Source organism: Siphateles boraxobius, unplaced genomic scaffold (genome assembly GCF_051911475.1).
Source record: "Siphateles boraxobius isolate OS27281-9 unplaced genomic scaffold, OSU_SipBor_1 19, whole genome shotgun sequence".
NCBI lineage: Eukaryota > Metazoa > Chordata > Actinopteri > Cypriniformes > Leuciscidae > Siphateles > Siphateles boraxobius.
In genome coordinates this window covers 28,845,973-28,868,371 of record NW_027508799.1, presented here as the reverse complement: position 1 = coordinate 28,868,371, position 22,399 = coordinate 28,845,973, and the positions used below count along the sequence as shown (strand labels likewise).

Genomic DNA, 22,399 nt, shown 5'->3' with positions numbered 1-22,399 from the left:
GGTAAAATGTGTAGCCTAATTTAATTAGTTACTAATCAAATTAAAAGGAAATTGATTTACATTGATAAAGTAATCCAAATAAAATAATCCAAACCAAATTTATAATGGGTAACTTATAACAGTAAGCAATTACATTTCCAAAGTAACCTTCCTAACGCTGAATGTATGTGAGACTCAACATATTCTTTCTGTTGTGTGAGTAGGGTGACCACCCGTCACGCTTTGTGTTGTACCGCACAGCATTTTCACCCCTTGTCCCCCACGTCGCATATTGAGAAAATGTCCCGCATTTTTATCAGTCTGTTTGTTTTTTATTATCATATTAAGAAAATGTGCATGCGTTCTTTTGCCTTTTTAAGAAAGCATTTTGTTTATTCTTTTTGCGCGGTAGTTTTTCACCTATATATTTAACAGCGCTTCGTCAGAAGTACAAATACAACAGCCGTTTTTAAAATCATATCCAATGGTTGAAAGAAAGGAGTAAACACGGTCACTAGTAGGCTGTCAATCAAAATGTTGAGCGGTGATTCGTTCCATGTGTTCCCTGTCAGAAAACAAATGGATAATTCGGTAAATTAAAATTTTAATTTAACAGAATGTATCAACTTATTGCCTGCTGTAGTTAAATTCACATCCTTTCTAAAAATATGAAAGTGTTTGGTGTAACATATTCTTAATATATAAGGCTGTCAATAAACTAATTTCATGTTGTTTTATATTTTATTTGTTCATTATTCATTTTGTTGGATTTTAGTTGGACTTAGTCAGAACTGTTTCCAAAATAGTGATCTGCATGATGCCTGCTGCCTTGCTCAGTGATGTTGAATTTAAATGGCAAGTAAAATAAAGACATGTTATGTACATTGTGATGTAATTGTGTTGTCTGGAAGGGACTAAATAACAAGTATTTTTATCAGCTGAAATGCAGAATACAAATGTTTTTATTAAGTTAAATGGACATTATATAACAGTTTCAGGTTATGTTTTAGTATTGGTAACATGTCCCACATCGTCCCACATTTGGTTTGTTTGATGGTGGTCACCCTATGTGCGACTGTGTAGAATTTCTTTGAATTGCCATGAATTTAATTCCACTTCCTGTCATTCAAATTCTAATTCCAATTCAACTTCCTCTGGGGCGGAGTCAATTCAATTCAAATTCATGAATTGAATGGAGGCCAATTCTGAAAATCTGAATTTTGCACAAGCCTGATCAAGCCTGCACTATTAGTGCTGTGAAATCAATTGCATCTAACATGTTTTTGTTTACATGTGTATATATATATTATGTATGTGTTTGTGTGTGTACACACCCATTTTATATACATATACACTCTCTGTGTCTGTGTCTGTGTGAATAAAACAATACCTTCATTTAAAATTAAGAGTATTAGTTAGGACAGAACAAAAACAAAAACATTTTTTTCTCTGAACCTAAAAAAAGATCAGACTATTTTAAACAGCAGCTATATTTAATAAGGCTTCTGAGCTCTGTTATTGACAAACAAGGGGGAAAAAATGAGATAACACTCCAAGCCCTCTCACCCCCACAGTTCTCACATCATCAAATATATTTACAGGCAAATAATACATACACAGTGCCTCATTTATGCTCAAAGATGTGGCAAAACTCCTGAAGCACTGTTAAACATAGGACCACAGTGAGAGACGAAGCAAAAAACAAATGCATTAAGAACACAACAAAACATCTACTAATGGTATAATCTTTTGAAGGTCTTTCCGCAAATAGTTACGTGTCCCAAACAAATTACGTGATGCTGATGATTGGAACCACACCCAAAATGAAGATCTTCACTCCCTCCATTAATCAACACATTTCTGTCCAAAACCCTCAAGATATTGGCTTGTCCTCCATTAAACTTGATGAATATTGCAGCTAGAGACATCAATTCAAAACAAAAAAAATGAAAGCAAAAGAAACAGCATTTGGGTTATGGCAAGTTCACGTAGCTTAATCATACAGTAAATTTATAAGACAAAAATAATTTTAAAAAGTCAAGGGCTATATGTGGAAAGCACGTTTACAAATGCATTTTCGGAGCATATTATGACCAACTCAACTGTGTCACTTGTGCATTCTAACTCTCATCCACACGCATGTCAAAGAAAACGTATCCAAACCAGGTTTTGATTACACAGTTACAAGGGTTCAAAAAGATCGCCGTCACATAGCCCTGTGGCCAATCAGTTTACAGACAGCCACTTTTGTAGAGAGGACTGATCCATTCCCTGAGGAATACAAACTGTGAGATGGTCAACGAGAGGCACGCATAAAAATACCTTTGCAATTAACACAGACAGACGGACAGACAGACAGACAGACACACACTCACTCTCTCTCTCTCTCTTCGTCGCTCTCAGACACAGAAAATTATCAAGTTTTCATTGTTCCCAAAGAGCATCCATTGAAAGAAAGCTTCATGGGACTTTTCAAGGAAGCCAGGAGCATCGACTTACAAGATTTGGGAAAACAGCACCTCTCTTAATCAAAGGTTGTGGTGCATTTGTGTGTGTGTGTTTGTGTCCATAACATTCAACACTACAGCCTTAAGCTTGGCAACTCTAAATCAAAGCAGATTTCCTATAGGTGAGCAGTCTGCTTCCATCTTGCTCCTAGAATGACATGGGCTGCTCTGATTGGTTGAAGGAAGGAGGTGGCATCATTCTATCTGCTCTGATTGGTGGAAGAACCCAGAGAAGAGGAAAGAGAGGACGTGTGTGCCAGGAATCTGTTTCCCCATGGTCATAAAACGATGTGCTTGTGAAAAGCAGCATTCAAATGTGCCGAAATGTGCTGAGTTTGCCTCTCCAAATCACTCTGCTTCAGGTCCTTCACCAGGTGGTGCTCTAGGACTGACTGTAGGAGCTGTTCTGACTCCCGTTTGAGCTCTGGTCAGTCTCACTGTATTAAGAAGAGCAAGAAAATACAAGTACAAGAGTGAGATGAGGAAAAAAACATGCTTAAGAAAGGGCTTTTCCACTTTTCTAAAACTAAAAGAATATTTGTTAAAAATCATTTTCAGTTATTGAAATAAAGCTGTAATAAAATAATATTAATAATGAGCTTATTAATAATAATATAATTTAATAATTATAAATGAAATTTCTTTTTTTAATAAATATACAAATAATTATTACATTTTAAAAATGTAGTTATTAGAATGTTGCCTGGGCAACTAACTGCAATAAAGTAAGTTTAAAGTACTAAAACTAAAAATTAAATAAGACGAAAGCAGAAATATATACAGAAATATAAAAATCTAATAATAATAATAATAAAAAAAAGCACAGTAAAAATACAATTTAAAATTAAACTGAAAATATAAAATAATAACAAATAATATAAAAGTAAATAAAGAATACTAAACTAACACTAGTTTTTATAACCATGGGTTAAATGCCAAAATTGTCAAAATTGCAAGTTAGTAATTAAAATTTTTTGAATTTAACCTTTAAGTGTTAAAAAAGTATATCATTGTATTATAATTATCTAGGATACATTTTTTTTTAATGTAAAGGTGCAGTAAGAGATTTCTGAGAAACACTGTTGATATTTGAAATCAACCCAAACAAACACACCCGTCCCTTCATTGCTCTACCCCCAAAATGCACGCAATACACAGTGGATGTCTCATTTCTTTATCATAGCTGAGAGCGAAGCAAAATAATGCTTCGCAAAAATGACAAACAAGGACCATACAGTACACAACAGCATATACAAGCAAGAGTTGGTTGTTAGTCGCCAGTTGCACAGCAGCTCCAGACAAACACTGACACTCAAAGCTGTTTTGTTACTATAGCTAACATTAAAACAACAGCATATCTTGGTTCTGTGAAACATTGTAAAAACAATGTTACTCACGAATGGAGCAGAAACAAAAAACATGAAAGCGTTTCTTATATTAACACGAGTCCTAATGCTCTTGCCTGATCAAAACCCTTCTTTTTCCAGTGATATTCCTCTGACCTTTCTCTTTTGTAATGTCTCTCAGTCATCTCTCTTTTTTCAAATCCCCTCTTGCTCTCTCTCTCTCTCTCTCTCTCTTCCATCATGAATGTATACACTCCCTACAGCTGATTGACTACAAGTGTGTTGTGGTGCTCGGTCCGATCCACTTTCAACAGTATTTCTCAGAAATCACATACTGCTCCTTTAAGAGTTGCAAAGTATGGATATTTAGCGAATGAGCTCATTTCAAATAAAGAGTAATGAAATCAGCCTCTTTTCAATGTTTCTCTTTGCAGTGGTGAAATAAATGAACACACCCCATGCTATTTCCATATAAATATAAATATATGTGTGCGGTTTTAATAACTGATGTTAAAGAACTGCAGTCTGTCGTACCTGTTAGGAGGGGGTTTGGGTTTGGGCACCTTGTTGAGTACAGCGGCCATTTCCTTTCTATCATCAAAGTTCTTCCACTGGTCATATAGTTTCAGTATCACCCTGATGATCTCCAGGATCTGTTGCAGAAAAGCTCCAATGTCAATGTACACTCACAGGGGGATAACATCCACAGCAAGACAGCTGAATGCGTCTTACCTTCTCCATGTCAACAGACAGCTCAGCAAACCACTGCCTGGCATCTTTCTGCTGTACCACACATGCCACATGCAGGCAGGCTGGAGAAGGAAGGACACAGTATCTGCAAGTCAGCTATTTAAATCTAAAACTTCAAGTTTTCTGATGGCTTGCAAGCATAAGACCTGTCGGATTGGGTGTGAAAGTTTCTTCTTACCTAGTGCAATCATAAATGGAGGATAAAGTAGACACAGGTCCGTCCTGTAGGTGTCATTCACTATCCTCCTACACACACAGAGACAGAACTTTCACATCAGACAATCATGTTCACTTATTCAGCATATCGAGTAGTAAACTTTTCTGTGAATGTCCAAGACTTCCGATTCTTTAGTCGATATAAGTAAATCACAAGAAGATCAACAAACTGTAAAACTATTTGTACTACAAACAGATGCGTTTATGATTACAACACCACATTAAAATCATTAAAATAATATGCTAAAAAAATGCAGTTTGCAATATTAAGAAGCATAACAGACTGTTTTTGTACAGCTTAAATTATTGAAAGCAAATAAAACATTCTACAAATGGCTGCACTCTCTCTGCGTTAGTCACCATGATATATTTTTAATGGAATATTGCAGTATTTATTATAAATTGTTTTTCTGTGCACATGACTATTTTTTTTAAATTCATGTGCCCTCATAATCTTTAATCAATAGGGCGGGGTGACCTGTCACTTATATGAGATCCATTTGCAAACCACAACCATCCAATCAATTCCCGCCCTACATTTCTTGTTCAAAAAGCAGTTTCACTCGGATATACATCACAATAAGGACGAAAAGACTATCATTTCATGACTTAAAAAAGCCAATATAGCCAATCTTATCAGTATAAAGCAGGGGTCAGCAATGTTTGGCACGCAGGGTAATCGCTGGCTCATGAGCATAAGCGAGAAAGCGCAGTTCTCACAAAACATTAGCGCGACCACTGCGCATTACGAGCCGTTGAAAACAAGACAGAAAACAAGAACAGTTTGTTTTGCTGTATTTGCTGCAGTTAGCTTTGAGAAAAAATAAGTTCATGCTATAAATTTAATTATATATTGATTTTCAACTATTCAAGCATATAGAGTCATATTAAACACAATGACGGTGATGTGCAAACTCATTTATTCAAAGTCTAATTGAAACTTGAAAAAAAACTTTGGCAACATTTTGAAAAAGTACCTATGGAAAATTGCTTCAGAAATATTTAAGGTTCTGCACTATTTCTGTTTCTAATCAAATAAGCAAGTTTGTGATCGATCAAGTAATGTTTGATGGTATGGCACAGCGAATATAGCCTGGTTAAAACCAGACCCAACTGAGTTAGGGTCTGGGGAAGGTTAATTCACAGCTCACTTCCAAAGGGGCGTCACCAACAGACGTCGCTCAAATGCCTCTGTCTGGGCACAATTGGATAGACCTAAAACCAATCAGATAGATCGTCATCTTGTAAAGCCCGCCTCAACGTTTGTGATTGGTGCCTCGATTTGGAAAGATTGGAAATGAGCTTGAATGAGCTCTTCGCCAGACTAACTTGCAGAGCAAATCTAAATTTGCCGGAAGTTCGTCTGGGTTTTCCCAGACTACAGTCAATAACTAGGAAACCTAAAAATTGCACTTCATAAAAAATAGCTCCCTACACCTGGTATATCTGGTCCACAATACAACTTTTCTGTTGCATCTCTATATCGACATATAAAGAAAAGTAAACTGTGGTTGTTTGTTTCGCCGTGCCGTCTGAAGTCCCACAAACACACACAAACACTCCTCACCAAGCCAGCGGCAGCAACATGTCCTCCTGACCCATATCCTGCACATACTGCAGTAATGGCCTGTACGGGTGGTACACAATCAGACAGCAGTCCTAAAATAAAACAAAGCAAAACATCCATGAACACAGCTGAGAACAAACACCTAAACATTCTACTGAAGAAGAATCAACACCAACCATGAGCTCCAGTAAATAGAATTCACATTCCAGGATCTAGAGAAACAGAGAGAGGCATAAGATCACTGTGAAATTGTCTCACTAACACGTAACGTGGACTAATTATCATCTTTCCCATTACGATGATCCATGAATGTTCCTCCAGCACTCCAGACGGCCGTGATGTTTCCCTTACAACACCTGACCCGTGGCACGCTGAACAAATTACACTTATCACAAGCCCGAGATGAGCTGCCAAAACCATTTATCGCGATAATGAGACTTTCCTACGAAGGTGTCGGGAGTGTGAGGAATGTCACTCCTGGTTGGGTGTCAGATACTTGGTGATACAGAAGACCGAATCATCACCAGACACACAATCTCAGACTCTTGTCTAGCATTTCTATCATATGAATCCGACAGTTACAAGAAGTAATTATCTAGTTATCTAGTGATGCTGTCAAATTTCCAAAATCTTGATCTGGAGCAAATTAACTCTGGTAACACTTTATGTTACATGTAAATTATGCAGAATTGCATGCAACTAACCCTGGCCTAAACCAAACCCTAATTCTAACTCTAACCCCATAATAAGTACATGAAGTTAATTAATATTACTCAGTACTTGAATGTATAATTGCACTGTAACAAGGACACCTTAAAATTAAGTGTAATCGTAATTCTTTCAGCACAAACTATTCTCAGTAAGAGACAACTCACACTCGCTTACATGCGAGATCAGTGTCTCCTGAGTTTTGTGGTGTAGAAAGCACAGAAGTTTGACTCACATGGTTCATTCTGAAGGGAAACTCCTTTGGAAAAGCATAAGAGAACCTTGTTTTCACTGTTACAAAAAGAGAATGAGAAAAGAAATCACCAAAAACATATTCTATTATTAGTATGAAATGATTACATGAGTAAAGACCTGTTCACACCAAGAACAATAATTATGTTAGCGTCCAGCGCACGATATCGTTCTGTTTATTAGCACGTGCTGCAGTTTTGTCTTCTGACACTTTAAATCCTCATGCTCTTTAAAACAGGGTGGATTCTGATTGGCTGTCAGTGTTTTTATCATTCATCAGCTAGAAAAAAATCATTCTGAAAGTTATTCCAATGACATTGTTTCTCAGTGCCATTATGGTTATAGTTGTGGTGTGGACTCTGATATTCTTTTATATTTAGAACGATTTTTAGAACTATATTTGTATAGTTGGCGTTATAGTTATCGTGCTTGGTGGCAAGTCAGCAAGCCAAAACTGAATGAATTTGGCAATTATGGCTAAAAAAAGTTTCATTAAATGCTGATTTGCACCTTATATTAATTTCTGAACATAAGTAAATATGTTTGTACGATTCAGCTTTAGAGAACTAAAAAAAAACACTTCTACCACTTATTTCTGTAGTAGTTACTTTATATTTTTGCAAGTTACATCATAATACGTATACATTTCTGCTGTAGTTTGATCAATTCGTCAAATATAAATCACTTACACACAGACGTTGCTGCTGAGATAAGCCGTGTGTTCGAAACAACACCAAATTCCTGCCAAGAAAAGAATTTCAGTTGATCAAAATTCAAATTTGATGCATCTTTCAACAGAAATTCCTATACTGAGACAGTGTTTACCTCGACTTTAGAGGCCAGAAATACACATGTAGGGGCCATCAGCACAGGGTCTATGCTCTTCAGAGAATACCTGAAAAGAAGACAAGAGTTTTCTTCAATCTATCAAAAACAGAACAGCCATCATTCTAGATCATGAGGATCAATCGGTATGGAGGAAATGAAGACTGTAACCATGGCAACGACCCACTCACCTGGCATAGAAGCGCTTAAAGTAGACAGTTGCTGTAGCGATGACCTGCTGCCTGAGTTTCAAGTGTTCTCCCAAGGCTTGAATCACTGCCATGAGATGACAAATTAAACTATGTAAATTCTTTAAAGGCAAGGTTTATTCAGAAGGTTTATGCAGTCACATTCAGAACAGGTCCATATTCACTCAACATTTCAGTTAGACAGGAAGATGATATATAATTTATCTCCAAACCATTGGCAAAAAATATCTGTAGCTTCCAGTACTCCTCCTCTGTGAGGAACTTGAGATCTTTCTGTCTCTCCTTCATCAGATCCTGTTTGTCCAGAACCCACTGCAGACTGGTGAGGACAAGCACATCAATTACTTTCAATTTAGAAATCATTAATGAATACTAGCACACAAATCAACACAACAGTTACAGCACTGCAGTTTATATTTAATTCACTCTTAATGTCAAAGAACACAGACATCATCAATCATATACAAACTTCATATAAGCATCTACACATCACGACACTACACTAATTGAAATGTTTAATATCAAATAAAGGGATGAAAAGAAACTCATTCGTTGAATAGCACACATTTATCCAGATTATTCATAAATTAAATTCCTGTCTTCAGTCCAGAAGCACTAGCCAGTCGGCTAAAGCTAATAATCCAGAGATTTATACTGTTCAAACAATAAAAGTCATTGAATCTAGTGTCTATTCTTGATCATGGCATTTACCGAGATTTGGTAAATAGTTCTCTTTAATTAGCCAAAACCATGAATTTTAAAGTTTTTATTTCTCTTGCAGCAAGAGCAACACCTCTAGAAATACATTTAATGCCCTCGATTTATGCCACAGAACACGTCTCTACTTACTAATGTGAACTCTGCCAGAAGTTCCCTGCCATCTTGAGGTGGTTGAGGTAGAAAATAACCCTTAATGTGATGTTAAATTGTGTTTAAATTAAACGAAGCTTTGATTAGATCAGACGAGGAGCGCGACACAAAAAACACTCCGTAGAATTTCAATGTGCAAAATAAATCTGTCCGGAGGGAAGCAAATTTACGCATGAGTTCCGGACAGATTCCTGCGCGCTTCTTGTAGGCTATTACTAATAAACAAATGCGAGTTTATTAGTAAATATAATATAATATAATATAATATAATATAATATAATATAATATAATATAATATAATATAATATAATATAATATAATATAATACAAATCTAAGTTCATATGAAAATATAACATTAAAAAATATGTGTTTATAATAAACTTTATAAATAACATCATATAAATTATATTTACTGTTTTATTGATATATAACTATTTAAATGTAAATAATGATATCTTCACTTAATAGATAGATAGATAGATAGATAGATAGATAGATAGATAGATAGATAGATAGATAGATAGATAGATAGATAGATAGATAGATAGATAGATAGATAGATAGATAGATAGATAGGCATATAAAATAAATATAATGTAATTAATGTGTTTGTTTGTTTGTTTCCACAACATAGTCTATAGGCTAGTGACTCCATAACGGTCATTTCTAGTCCAATTACATCAGGATGCATCTCCTTGATGAAGTCACTGGTACTTTCAATCTCCAAGTTTTTAGACAGTTTAGTGCAGAGAATGTCATAAGGGACTCAGGCTTGCCAGCTTCATTAGGAAAGCTCACTCCTCTATTTTTACCGCGGTAAAACTCTTCGCGGTGGCCCGTCAGATAGTTCAGAGATAGTTCGACTCAGTGTCAGACCAAGGTTCGACATTCCTCGTCCAGACAGCAGGTATAAAGCTCCCTCATGAATGAGTGCGGACTGAAAGCTTCTGTCGCATCTTTGGAGACCCGCAAGAACCATCACCTTCACCATGAGTTACAGCCCAGAAAGGATGTCATCTTACCGTCGTCACTTTGAGGGTGGCCTGACCTCGTCTTCCACGCTCCAGGTCCGGGTGTCCAGTCCTTCGCCCACCCGTGGGCCCGCGCGCCACCGCTCCGCCAGTTACAACCGGAGCGGCACTTTGGGGCGCAGGACGCTCTCCGGATCCCGCAGATCACGCATGACCAGGTAAGCCACAGCAGTGGCCAAAAAGTGAAGCCTAGGAAAGGAAAACAGACATCTTCACCCTTTATTCAAATATAATTTAAATTCGTTAAAGCATATTGTGTAGTTGTGCTTGCAGTCAAAAGTTTTATTTGTGAAATGCAATTGGACAGGCTGCGAAAAAAATATGAATTGTTTGAACTGACTATGTTAGTCAAAGTATTCTTGTGAGCTTTTTGTTTTTCTATGCATTTTTATTCAAAACCTGTTGCTGTAGTTTGCTATTTTGCCAAATAATTTTGTCAGGTAAATACCTTAACCAAGTGTAGTATTTTGTTCTTCCCTCAAAATTAAAATATTTAAAAATATACATCGTTTCCTTTCCTGGCAATTTGATGGGGTAATTGAGCTTTTATGGTCATTAAAACAAATCCCCCCCCCAAATTTTTGCCACCACTGTATATAATATAATATTATTGTTAACTAAAATTAAATCCACAAAAATTGATTACTTTGAAATAAAATAAACATTTACAGAATATAAATGAAATATTAAAAAAAAACTTTAATTATATAATGATATAACATGTAATAGGCTATAATATAATATAATATAATAATAAGTATATTATTTATATATATATATATATATATATATATATATATTATACGGTATATAATATATAATAATAATAATATTAATAATAATAATAATAATGGTCAGACTTTAGTTTAGGGTTCAGTTCTCTATATTAACTATTAACTAAAACCTTTGCCTCAATAAACTCCTAATTAATTATTAATAGTTAGTAAGGTAAGTTTGGGTATTGGGTAGGATTAAGGGATGTAGAATATGTTCATGCAAAATATGGCATTAATATGTGCTTCCTTAAGTACTAATAAACAGCCAATATTATTATCAATTATCAACTAGTTAATTGTTAGGACATTAAGCTAAAGTGTTACCAATTTTTAAAAATCTATTTCAAAATAATAAATGTTGTAAATGTATGTTTTGTTTCCTCTACAGCAGTGTTAGTATGGGAACGCTGTGTCTGGGCATGGGTTGGGGGGTTGCAGGAGGTGCTGTGGATCTGGACGCTGCCGCTGCTGAGAACCAAGCTTTCCTCAGCACACGCACCAGCGAGAGAAAGGAGATGGTTGCCCTGAACGACCGCTTGGCTGTATACATCGAAAAGGTAAGACACTTTACCTCTTTTGGTTTCTTTATAGTGCCCATTTTAAAGACAGCCCTGTAAGTTTTGGTGTGGTTGTTGCAGGTACGTTCTCTGGAGCAGAGCAACAAGCTGCTGGAGGCAGAAATTGATGCCATCAAGGGTCACTATGTGAAGCCGTCCGGCCTGAGACTGCTCTATGAGGAGCAGCTGAGGGAGCTGAGGAGGATTGCAGACCAGATGAAAGTCCAGCGGGTGAGAGATGGAGGACCACAGGGCGATTATGCCTTACTCACTCACACATGTACACCATGACTCTCACTCATCTCTAGCCAGGATCGCCATGATAACTGCCTCTGTGCCCTTGTAGGACCTGGCGGTAGCGGCAAAGGATGCCATGGCAGGTCAGCTGGAAATGCTGAAGGTCAAATACGAGGAGGCTCTTGAGGCCAGAAAGAAGGCGGAGCTTGAGATCGAGGCCTTCAGACCGGTAAGAGATTCAACTTAATACAGAAAGGGAAACATCATTTGGATTTATGTAATGATGGGGTTCAAACTCCCTCTGTACACCAGGATGTGGATGCAGCCACATCCGCCCGAATTGCCTTGGAAAAACGACTGGAAAACCTAGAAGTGGAACTCGAGTTCCTTCAGAGGATTCACAAAAAGGTTTCTGACCATTTACATATCATTATGAAATCTGTATCACAGTACAGATTGCTAAGTTTAATTGTAATGCGTTAGTAATTGAATCAATAAAGGATATTGTTAGATTGCCTTCTTAATCAACATTTTCTTTATGTCAGGAAATCGAGGAGTTGATGGCTCAGATTTATGGATCTGTGGCTAAGGTAGATGTTGCCTTCTCTTTGCCCGATCTGGCCTCCGCTCTCAAACAGATCCAGGCTCAATATGACAGCATCGCCGCTCAAAACCTGCAGGTAATCAGGACAGGCCGCAAATAAACCTCACCATCCCTGATACTGACCTTCGAAGCTCACATGTTTTTCCCAACTGGTGTTCACTAGGAGATGGACGCTTGGTACAAAGCGAAGTTCCAAGATCTAAACAACGCAACGTCCCGGCACATGGAAACAGCAAGGAGCGTCAGAGAAGAAATCACAGCTTATAAGAAAGAGGTGTGGAAAATAGTGTTTTCCTCTCCTGTGCCTCATTTAACAAAAACAACAAACTGTACGGCCTTATGATCTAACTTGTGTGTGTTTGCAGATTCAGAATAAACTGAGGGAACTGGATGTTCTTAAAAACAGGAATGAAGCACTGCTGCTCCAGATCAAAGAAGCCCAGGAGAAATACAAGAGAGAGGAGGAGGAGCTACAGGTAAAGACATGCCCCCTTCAATGTAAAACCCAAATTGCTACATCTTTTGAATAAGTAATTACTTCGCAATCGTTAAAAAAGTATGTTCTATTTAATGTGGATTTCTGTAGAGACCAGACATATATTTGTCATGTTGTAATTGTCATGTGACCTACCAGCATGAGTTGCATCGCTTTAGCGGCATTCACAACTCATCTCCCATTGCCTAAAGTGTCCATCAGCTGCACTTTTCAGAAGTAGTAAGTCATCCAGGTACTTTTTGCGTACTATAAATTCGGGCAGACTATTATTTTCGCATAATGTTTTTCGCCTACTTAAAAATTAAGTTTCTTAATTGGCATTGATGGTTCCATGAAGAACTTTCAACATTCATGGAACCTTTCCATTGCAGAAAAGGTTATTTTAGTGTAAAAAGGTTCTTTAGATCAATAAAATGTTCTTCACACTAAGAAAAAATGGTTCTTTTAAGAACTGTTAACTGAAAGGTTCTTTGAGGAACCAAAAATGGTTCTTCTATGGCATCGCTGCAAAAAAGAGAGTGTATGTTATAGGGAAGTATGCAATTTTGGATGCAGCCAGTCAAACTTATAAACTATAGGTTTTTAATTACCATTGAGACCTCCAGTGGCCCCTTTTTTTGTCTTGGGCCATCAAGCAACCACCCAGAAAACTCTAGCACCCACCCAAAATGCTTTATCAACCACACAGCAACATGCTTAAATCCCTAAGAACATCTTAAGTGTTTAGCACGAGCAAGCTACACTCACAAAATCAAGTTTATTTTAATATCTCATTAATTCATGTGTCATAGATCCGTATAGAGGCTGTGAAGGAGGAACTGAAGTCTATTAAGGGGAAGATTGCGCTGCTGCTGAGAGATTATCAGGATCTGCTCAATGTTAAGATGTCGCTGGAGATTGAAATCACCACATACAGGTACTGAAGTTCTGCCATTCCACCTTGAACCAGCAATACAGTGCTGCAGTGATAATGTATTTTTGAAGGACAATCTGGAAGTTCGCATCACCCTGGTTGCCTCAACAAAAAAAACACTTGTTTTGTCTATTTAAAATCATTTTAAGTACTCTTGAGGCCTTCTTCGAAGTTTGCTGAGACCCCCAAGTGGGCCCTGGTCTCCTGGTTGAGAACTACTTTTCTGTATAGAAGAGTATAACTCATTTTGCTGTGTCTCTGCAGGAAGCTGATAGAGGGAGAAGACAGTCGCTTATCCAGCATGGTAAGCAGTCTGTCTCTCATGAGCGCGAGCGCAGGAATGGTCAGCAGCGTTTCTGGGGCAAGCAGTCAAGGGGTCAGTGGAGCGGCGAGCTCATCCGCCTCAGAGAAGATGCTCTCCAGCAGCTCAATAGTCAACCACAACCATCACGAGTCCGTGGAGGAGTTCAGCCATGAACAGGCTGTGGAGATGACGGAGAGGAAAACGGTCCTCATTAGGTACAAGTAAACGGCTCTACTATAATATTGAAAAAAAATCCTTGTTGCAAGTTATTATATTAAAAGGCAGTTCAAATGCATGTGAATGTTTCTTGATGTTTTTCCAGAAGCTAATGCCCATCTCTCTCTGGTTGCAGAACAGTTAAGACAGATGAGGACATGATTCAAAGGGACACACAAGAACGCACCATCATCATCTCTGGCGCCGCAGATGAGAACGATTGAATTAGAACCCTTGTATTAAAGTCTTGAGACCTCGTCCTAAACCTTCAAAGTTCATTACTTAGAAAAACTATCAGACTAGAGAAATAAATATCACAAAGAATCTCTCATCCTTTACTACCTCCTTTGTGCTTTGATTAATCTGCTAAAACAGCATGTATTAAGCGTTTAACTGTGGGTCGACTCATCAATACAAATAAAGCTTGTTTGCACAGCATTTGTTTTTCCAAATGATTTAATACAGTTGTTCTGTGTCCGAAGTGCTTATATGGCAAACAAAGACAATCAATGTTTTTATATGGAAACAAAAGTAGAGACTTTTTACAGCAAAACACCAAAATTATGGTGCTAAAATATTGAATTTATTTATTTCAAGAATTATAGCTAAAAAAACATTTAGTTTAAAATAGCATTATGCAATATACAGTCCAGTATGCCTTAGATTTCAGGTCATATAAGGCGAGAACAGCCTCGTGTTATGTGGATTGCACATACACTACCATTCAAAAGTTTTAGTTTATTTTGAGAAATTAACATCTATAATCAGCTAGGATGCATTAAATTGATCAAAAGATTTCTATTTCAAATAAACACTGTTCTTTCGAACTTCCCATTCATCAAAGATTCCTCAACAAAATGTATCAGTTTCCACAGAAATATGAAGCAGCACAGCTGTTTTCAACATTGATAATAATAAGAAATGCTTCTTGAGCAGCAAATCATCATATTAGATTGATTTCTGAAGGCTCATGTGACAGTGAAGACTGGAGTAATGATGCCGCTAATAAATTCAGCTTTACATCACAAGAAGAATTTATATTACAATTTGTTATAATATTTTGCAGTATTATTGTAGACTTTATCCAATTAATTCAGCCTTTCAAAAACTTTTAAAATCTTACCGACACCAATCTTTTGTACAGTAGTGTTATTTTAATTTTTTCCCTCTATTATCAAGTTAGCAGGTAAATTTGAAAATTATTGGCAAAATAGAAACATGCCTTTTATACAGTCTGGTCTGATGAAGTGAGTGTGAGGAAATATTCACATGGATCATGGTTTAACATTCCCACATAATCATACACTTCCATTAATAAAGATTGTTGGTCATTCATACAGTACAAGAGTAAACTATTAACATAGGTCATCTTCCAAAACATTTGTTAGTGCAACAAAAAATATATAGTTTACAGTATTTTTTAATATTGACATGATTTGACTGGGTGGAATCTCATTGATTGATGGCATGAGTGTGTGTGTGTGTGTGTGTGTGTGTGTGTGTGTGTGTGTGTGTGTGTGTGTGTGTGTGTGTGTGTGTGTGTGTGTGTGTGTGTGTGTGATTATTGTAAAGGTTTAGGCTCGCCTCCGACTCCTCCAGCGAGACGATACACAGCCAAGCTGACCTCATGAGCCAGATTATCAGCACTTTCCTGCAAATGAACACAGGAAATAACATTTTTTGCAATTACAATCAAATATATTGTGATATTTAGAGCTTACCCAGACCAAATATTTTTCTAGCCCTCGTAGAGCTCGTAATAACATCTTGGAAGATGGGATTTTTCTGAGAGCTCCTACTTGTACCACATGAACGCTGCACGTTAATCAGTGCAGCCTTAATATTGCTGCCACAGAAACGCATAAATCCCATTCAGTCCGAGGACGTGAACAGCTATGAATGTAACGTCACATGTTGTCATCTTGAGACAAGGGTAATTAAGATATGGCGTGAACGCAGCAAAATGCACATTAAATTAAACATGTCGTACAGTAAGTGCGGTACTAATTTAGCTTCCACACTCCACACAAACACTTGGAAATGTGTCTAATAACAGCACATATTTATCTAGGTTAACATAAATGTAAAATAAAAAGCGAGCGGCCATGTACAGCGGCTAACGTAAGGCTACTACTTGCACGTTTCAAATGATAAGCCATGTTAGCCATGAGGTCAATGAATGATAGGTGAATGTTTGGATTTCCTGTCTGACGTAATAATCACATGGACCAGCCGTGTTAACGATACGTTTTTTTGTTTTGTTTTCAACGGTCAACCAACTAATTAAAAAAGCCTCTTTTAATCAACTAACTTTTGGTCGATTATTAGGCAGCCCCCTAGTGATATGCAAGAGAAAGTGCTTATAATGACACCAGTAGTGTGTGTACCTGTGTGTCAGCCTCAGCATAGACCCTGACCACATCTTCAGTTCCAGATGGTCTAACAAAAGACCGAGCGTTTTTGTACTTCTTGACAAGCGAGTCGATGGCCTCCTGCAGACCCTCTGGAGTCACGGCCCTCCTCTCTGCGTCTGTCGTATCTATGACACGCCGGTCTGACACCTGCAGAGTCCAGCAGTTAAAACACACACACATACACTCAAACCTCACAAAACACAAACAAATACACACCGTGACTTTAAGTTGACGGTTGGGCAGGTCTGTGTAAACTGCATCCCAGTCTTGCACAGACATCCCTCTGATGGCCAACACAGCTTCAATCACTAGCATATCTGAGATAGCGTCTCCAACCGTCTGAGGAAGAGAGCAAGGGAGTTAAGTATGGAAAACATTTTTTTAGTTTTATATCTATAGGGCATCTGAAGATGTAGCTTAAATGTGTATGTTTTTATACCTGGTTAATCAGATTAACTGTGTGCTCCAGGATTTTTACTGCACGTTTTTTCTCATCGATGGTGTTCGGGTTGTGCACCAGCTCCAAAATCTGTTTCTGTGCGGCTTTGCTGAACAAAACCTGAAACATATCAGCAAAAAACTTAGTAAAACCACAAGTTTCAACAAACTACTAACTGAACGCATCCAGGCCCCGCCCCTTTATTTTGCATATGCCTTTGGCAGAAATTATTTAAATTGAGAACATTGTGACGTGTGCGTTCGCGGAATAAAACTTAAAGGGATAGTACACCCCAAAATTCTGTCAGTATTTACTCACCCTCATGTTGTTCCAACCCCGTAAGACCTTCGTTCATCTTCGGAACACAAATTAAGATATTTTTGATGAAATCTGAGAGCTGGATCACTCCTCCATACTAGTCCATAGGCTTCTTGAGGGATTGAAACTTGCCGGCCTCGAAAAGTTATTAAAGATATCGTTAAAATAGTCCAAGTGACTACAGTGGCTCAATCTTAAGTTTATCAAACAACGAGAATACATTTTGTGCACAAAAAAAACAAAAATAATGACTTTATTTCAACTATTCATTTCCTTCTCTATGGGCCTCGAGTCAGGTTACTAGTTTAACAGCGTATGATCTGTTGTTGTACGTCACACGCATCACCCACATGACCAGCGTCGGCCAATAGTGAGCCTACGTGTGACGTAGCTCTACGCTACTACACTAGTTTAACTGGCTAGAGGCCCAAAGAGAAGGAAATGAATAGTTGAAATAAATTCGTTATTTAGGTTTGTTTTTGCACACAAAAAGTATTCTCATCGCTTGATAAACTTAATATGGAGCCACTGTAGTCACTTGGACTATTTTAACGATGTCTTTAATAACTTTTCGAGGGCGGCAAGTTACAATCCCTCAAGAAGCCTATGGACTAGTATGGAGGAGTGATCCAGCTCTCATATTTCACCAAAAATATCTTAATTTGTGTTCAGAAGATGAACGAAGGTCTTACGGAAGGTCTTTAAAGACTCTAAACTGAAAAGCTGCTTCAAAAGTCAGTTTGAATGGGCCGGTCACATAACCACAAGTGTAGAATTGATGTCTTGATGGACTGAAGTTTGCTGAACTCTGACCTGCTAATTTAAATAGTGAAAATTGCATTATTTTGCTATTAACTCACAGTTCCATGTCCATTGGCCTCAAAATACACTCCAATATCATACTCCTGCGCCGCATGATGTAGGTGCTTCACTCCTGTTTTCGTACAGCATACTGTGACCTGTTGAGAGGTCAAAGGTCACCTTAACACCTCATAAACACGAAGTAGCAAGAAATTGGGGAGTACTATAGTAACAGGACATATTTCTAAGAACATCACCTTCATGACGTCCTCTAAGTAGCGAGTTGAGCTTCCATTAGCATATGCTGTCTGAACAACAGCAATCTGTAAATTCAACCCAGCCTGAACACATACATAGACAAAATGAATGTCCAAATTTAAATTTAGAAGTGGCTAATTCCATTCTAGACCTTATTCATGTGTGTAGAACCTGTGTGAGCAGCTCTTTGAGATATGTGCTGATAAGAGTAGCGATCTTGTCTCCGTCCAGGAGATGGAAGCGGCCCTTAGAGTCAGTGTAATAGTAAACAATGCGATCGGCATCACCATCGAACGAGCAGCCGCGTTCACCTGCTGTCATACTCACACCTGGAGAGAATAAAGTGAGATTTGAAGTGTTTTCAAGGTTTCTTTCATTATATTGTAAAATAAACTCTCTCTGACTCGGTTTAAACAAACACAAATATTTAATTACCGTATATATATTTAAAAAAAGTTCTCATGGGACAGTTAAGGAACCATGTATTTTCACCCCTAAAAAAAGTTCTGACAGACCTTGAGGAGCTTTCTGCTGGACTTTGACGTAATCTGCTCCACACAAGTGGTTGAGTTTCCCACTGCTGCCATCATTTGAAAGCACGACCTGCAGTTCGGAGCGTAGAAACGGCTCCATTTCTCTCATCTTCAATGCACCAATGCCGTTGGCTCCATCCACCAGAAGCTTCTTCTGATCATCAGTGCGATTTGGGGCCTTTGGAATACAAGTAGAAAAACACTTAATGCTAGAAATAAACAGGATCATTAAAGTGCCCCTATTATGCTTTTCTGGATATTACTTTTCATGTAGTGTGTAATATAGCTGTTTGTGAATGTAAAAGGTCTGCAAAGTTTCACAGATCAATGTAAACGACAAATTCAAGAAAGAACAGATTCTGAACTGCCTGAAACGAGTGGTCGTGTAAATCCAGTCTCATTTCCTGCAAAAACCTATGTAGGTTTGTAATAAATTTGCATAATGCCAGCCTATGGTCTTCACTGGCCACTGGCGAACAAAAAACTACTTTGACCTGCCCTAAAAACTGTAGTTGCAGTTTGGTTTGCGTTGCCGATTTTGCCTGCACTTCCAATGGATGGAGACTCTGGCCCAAATTGATGCAGTAAAGCCGATGCCATCGTTACTATTCGTATCACTGTGTATCAAGTGCTGAGGAGCTGAAGTTCAGATATGGTAATAGGCGTTTTGTTTCTGATAAAGCGCTAGACCAATCACAATAAGCTGGGATTTAGAAAGGAGGGGTTTAGAGAGACTGTGAGAAAAGAAGTGATGCTGCAATGTATATTATGACAAAATGAAAGTGTTTTTTGACCTTGGATGGATGCAAAATTATTGTAGGATCATGCAGAAGCTTGTGTGTCACCCTTACGTTCTGGGTGAGCTGAAGGAAAGCCTGTGAGAGTTTCTGGTAGTAGCCCTCAACAGTAGGACTGCCATAGCAGCCATTTGTGTTGCAACAGCACACCATATAATGCAGCTGGGGAGTGGTGACCAGACCATAGTCTTTTAAAAGAAACACACCCATGATCAACACAGAATAACCAACAGAGCAATTCATCAACCTTTGCACTGTCATATCTCCCAACTACACTTACACTCTAAAAAATAGTCCAACGGCAAGACTACTTTCATTTTCTGAAATGAGTTTCAAGCAAAGTAATTCATTTCATTAAGTTTTGTAATGTTGGGAACTTCATGAACACACCATGAGTTTTGCCTCCCAAACTGGAAACGCCATCCAATACAGCCTTAGAGAGACTGACACTGCTTGGTCTGAATAAAACAAACAAAGAGAAATAAAAGGTAACTTCAATAGTCCACTTTAGACATTCTACTAATTATAAGTAACTTTGCAACTACATGTCAACTACCAGTCATTAGAGTATTAGTAGACTTGTCTGCTAAATATCTCCTAACACTTTATTTTGATGGTCTGCCAACATGATATAATAAGCTAAGGCTTCAGCTTATACCTTTTATAGTAAATAATGTCTAGATAAACGTGTATGAGGACCAAAATAAATCCTGATAATGATGATGACAATAAGCATGATTACTTTCAGCTACACTATTTAATCACATTTTCAGACTGTGAAACATCTGTTGGCAGTGTTTTTGACCTGATCTACTGGCTTGGCCACTACGAAGTCTACAGGTTTGGTAGCTTCTAATTGTGACAGTTGATAACCTGCCTGCTTTGTAAACAGAAGCCAGGCCTACCTGGTGTCTTTGCCGATGTAGACACTCGCGGGTTCACTCATGCTGATGTCCTCTTTCTCAATAACATCTCTCAGTGCTTTGAGGAGAGAGTCCTGCTCGGCGTTAGCTAGCTGTGTGGCGTATTCCTCCCACACCGCTGTCACCATCTCCCCCATGGGGTCAATTAGCTTCACCCCATTGTCTTCCTGAAAAAATATAACATTGCAGCAACATCCCCGAAAAGTGAAAATGCACCACTGTTATATTGATATCACAGTAAATGTGGACATGCATGGGTGCATGTCTTACCTCTGGGTTATGGGAGGCAGTCACCATGACTCCTATGGTGGATTTAGTCTTTTTAGATCTCAGAGTTGCCAATAGCCCCATGCGGAACATGATGTGGTCCAGATGTTTGGCGTGAGTGCGGAATCCAGCTGTGCCATAAAGCAACTTAAGCCCCTCTGGCTTCGGATGGAGCTTGGACTTTTGAGATACCTCCTCAAACTGAGCCATCTCTAAAAACAAAGACAAAAACAAATCAATGTAACAATAAGAAGCAGAGGAATAAAGTTCAACACTCTTACTTCAGCAATAAACAAAATGAAACACAAATGTGATGTTTATCTAAAGTCATTTTTGCTTATTCGTGTGGTTGAATTGGATCATCGAAGGTTAGCAGCAAAGACGTTGGTTCATAAAGTGAGATTAAATATTCGTGTAATATAACATAATTATTGCAGGTTTGCATAATATTTCACAGGTTTTATTCATTTTGATGAATACTGAATCTGTTTTTGTGCAAGTAAAATGAGTAAATGCATGCTCACATTTAGTCTAGAACTACAATAATACCATTATGTTCACACAACACCTCTGCACTTACTCCTCTGATTTCTCTCAACATGGGGACCGGAGAGCTGTCAATTAATGTATTGGAAAACTAAGTAATTTGCGTTACTTATTTTGAAAAAGTAGGCTAACTCAGATATTTTGTTTTTAATTTAAAAGAAATGCATTACTTTATTAGTCACATGAAAAAGTAACTTTTAAAGCATAACGTGCTTCATGTAGTTATATGCATTGCTGAGATTGGACTATAAACACGAAAAACGTTAAAAACCCAAACCAGTTTGCAATTTAAAGTGCACATATCTTCATTAAAAAACTGCAATAATCAAAACAATAATCTTCCATTCAATCAATCCCAAGATAAATAGCAAGGAGTAATTTGTCTGTTCCAGGTAATATATCCCAGAATGATAAATAAACAACTGAACAATAAAACATGCACACTTACAGATATAAATAGATGTAAACATAATCATAATGACATTACAGTTGTTAAAATATTAAAAATGAATGAATGAATCTTCTAATCACACTACTGAAATATATTATCCGTGGTTGCAATCGAAAACAAGACATGCTAACTAATTATAAGAGTTCTGTTATTTACCATTAAATGAGTTTAATATGATGACAGTTGATGAAGTTTACACTCTGCTGTTTCTGCGGCTGAAGGGCGTGAGCTCTGACTCTGAGCAGCGCTTCCTACTTCCCTGATTACGTGGCTACAGTGACGTTCGTC

At 37.7% G+C, this 22,399-nt stretch overlaps 3 protein-coding genes across 4 annotated transcripts; 1 reads left to right on the top strand and 2 right to left on the bottom strand.

Annotated features, from left to right (window-relative positions):
- Positions 1 to 1,453: 1,453 nt before the first annotated feature.
- Positions 1,454 to 9,381, bottom strand: ccnc (cyclin C). Its single transcript, XM_077234781.1, has 12 exons — positions 9,209 to 9,381; positions 8,572 to 8,678; positions 8,342 to 8,426; positions 8,151 to 8,220; positions 8,015 to 8,066; positions 7,309 to 7,364; positions 6,542 to 6,577; positions 6,366 to 6,457; positions 4,761 to 4,828; positions 4,565 to 4,644; positions 4,367 to 4,485; positions 1,454 to 2,923 (listed from the first exon to the last, which is right to left on the bottom strand). Exons 1-12 carry the CDS (start codon positions 9,238 to 9,240, stop codon positions 2,869 to 2,871), a joined length of 852 nt encoding a protein of 283 aa, XP_077090896.1. The 5' UTR covers positions 9,241 to 9,381; the 3' UTR covers positions 1,454 to 2,868.
- An 838-nt stretch (positions 9,382 to 10,219) lies between these two features.
- Positions 10,220 to 14,697, top strand: ngs (notochord granular surface). The gene is made up of 11 exons (XM_077234791.1): positions 10,220 to 10,419; positions 11,426 to 11,594; positions 11,676 to 11,825; positions 11,941 to 12,060; positions 12,144 to 12,239; positions 12,377 to 12,511; positions 12,599 to 12,709; positions 12,801 to 12,911; positions 13,723 to 13,847; positions 14,109 to 14,363; positions 14,501 to 14,697. Exons 1-11 carry the CDS (start codon positions 10,220 to 10,222, stop codon positions 14,586 to 14,588), a joined length of 1,560 nt encoding a protein of 519 aa, XP_077090906.1. The 3' UTR covers positions 14,589 to 14,697.
- Positions 14,698 to 14,802: 105 nt separating this feature from the next.
- On the bottom strand, positions 14,803 to 22,399 carry pgm3 (phosphoglucomutase 3). Of its 2 annotated transcripts, none has more exons than XM_077234789.1 (13): positions 22,268 to 22,399; positions 21,118 to 21,326; positions 20,830 to 21,014; positions 20,315 to 20,382; positions 19,979 to 20,112; positions 19,110 to 19,305; positions 18,766 to 18,923; positions 18,594 to 18,677; positions 18,396 to 18,494; positions 17,218 to 17,337; positions 16,995 to 17,117; positions 16,752 to 16,925; positions 14,803 to 16,015 (listed from the first exon to the last, which is right to left on the bottom strand). In XM_077234789.1, exons 2-13 carry the CDS (start codon positions 21,322 to 21,324, stop codon positions 15,926 to 15,928), a joined length of 1,638 nt encoding a protein of 545 aa, XP_077090904.1. In that variant the 5' UTR covers positions 21,325 to 21,326; positions 22,268 to 22,399; the 3' UTR covers positions 14,803 to 15,925. The 2 variants fall into 2 exon arrangements, with proteins under 2 accessions (XP_077090904.1, XP_077090905.1); XM_077234790.1 differs by lacking the exon at positions 14,803 to 16,015 and adding an exon at positions 16,057 to 16,185 and having other exon boundaries at positions 16,716 to 16,925; positions 22,268 to 22,374.